Raw genomic sequence first — 1540 nt, forward strand, 5'->3', positions numbered from 1 at the left:
AGAGAGAGAGAGAGAGAGAGAGAGGGGGGAGACGGGGGAGAGGGGATCAAGGGTATGAATAAGTTTATTTGAAAGCACTTGAATTTGTTACCATTAAATTTTTAGCACACGTTGTTTTTTTGGGGGGTTTTCTTTCTTTTTTGCCTCTTCCACTCGGTAGTGGCAGCCTTTTGAATGACCTTGTGTTCAGTACGGTGTTTAACTTCTTGCAATCTAGTCATAATTGACTTTGGCTTTTTTTTTACAGGGGTGTGCTGAAGATCAACACGTGTGACGGCCTTAGAAGCTGTTGGGACGCTCACACCAACTATGTTACACAACTGTGAGCGACATATATCATTCCAGTACTGCTGCAACTTCTGACGATGTGGAGGGATGTGGACCCAAAAATGGACATCCCTACTGGATGTTGGAGGGAAATTCCCTAAATAGGTTTTCTGACCGACACTTGTCAGAATGTTGCTTGTTTGAAATGATCAGGGCCTTCTTTTATACTTTTCTACTGTCTTTATACCTTTTATTTCCCTTTTTGAAAATTTTACAACAATAATCGGAGATCTGTTCATGCATCCATGGTGAAATAAGTCGTCTTCCGGGTATTCTGATAATGTTACCATAAATGTTATTCATAAGTAGAGAAAGTCTGTAAATATCACCCAGTCTTCTCCCATTATAATGCGAGTACCTTAAAAGCTGTTTCAAGCAGGGAAAAGGATATGTCTTTCCTAAAGTTTGATAAAGATAAGATAAGGATAAGATATGGATAATATGACAAAAGACATGGATCAGGTGGTAGCAGCAGTATAGTTTAGTCTCCCAAGAAGTACACAGAGTAGGCCCTATATTTCATCCTACTCTCTCCTGTTTATATAAGACTAAGTTTTTGATACAATTTAGTTGAGTACTCTGAGTTTTCAGACTCACTTTGTGAAATCAGAAATCTCGGAAATAAAACTTTATTTTATTAAAAAGCGCGGTTTTACGTTCCAGTATTCGCTGTTCTATTCCTTTGCTAATAATCATTCGTTAATAATAAGTCGGTGGATCGGCCGTATTCTACGGGGTAGGAAAGTCAATTTAAAAAAACCCACAAAAAGAACAACATTTTAACAGCTCAAATCGTAAAAGAACAAACTGATGTTGTCTATTATCGTACTCTGTGCTTCTTTTCTTCAGTTTGAGAATCTAAAATATGTCTTAACAACATGGATGTTTGACAGGGGTTGTTTTTTGTTTTTTTCTTTGTTTTTTTTTTGGGGGGGGGTGTCTTTTTCTGAATTTGTTTTCAGATAAAGCGTGCTCACACATTTTCATTTCATTTCTTTCTGTCCATTTCCTCACCAAAAATTTGAAAAATCCCAAATAAAAAATTATTTTGCAATGATCTACCGTTTCACTCCGTTCTTTAACTTTTATGTTGGTTTTGTAGTGGGATTTTGACCCTGAATTACTTTTTGGCTTTGACAAAAGAAAAGAAATCATTAACCCACTTTTTCCGTTTTTTTAAATTTTATTTATTTAATCTTTTAAAAATCTTTTA

At 35.8% G+C, this 1540-nt stretch overlaps 1 protein-coding gene across 1 annotated transcript in view; it reads left to right on the plus strand.

Annotated features, from left to right (window-relative positions):
* Positions 1–1373, plus strand: part of LOC101855125 — a gene marked incomplete in the record, with an annotated part of 24206 nt that extends 22833 nt beyond the window's left edge. The window contains 1 exon segment of the mRNA XM_005104745.3: positions 248–1373. Within this exon segment, the coding sequence (XP_005104802.3) occupies positions 248–326 (79 nt within the window).
* Between the last annotated feature and the right edge of the window lie 167 nt (positions 1374–1540).

This window comes from Aplysia californica, unplaced genomic scaffold (assembly GCF_000002075.1).
Source record: "Aplysia californica isolate F4 #8 unplaced genomic scaffold, AplCal3.0 scaffold00433, whole genome shotgun sequence".
Classification (NCBI taxonomy): Eukaryota; Metazoa; Mollusca; class Gastropoda; order Aplysiida; family Aplysiidae; genus Aplysia; species Aplysia californica.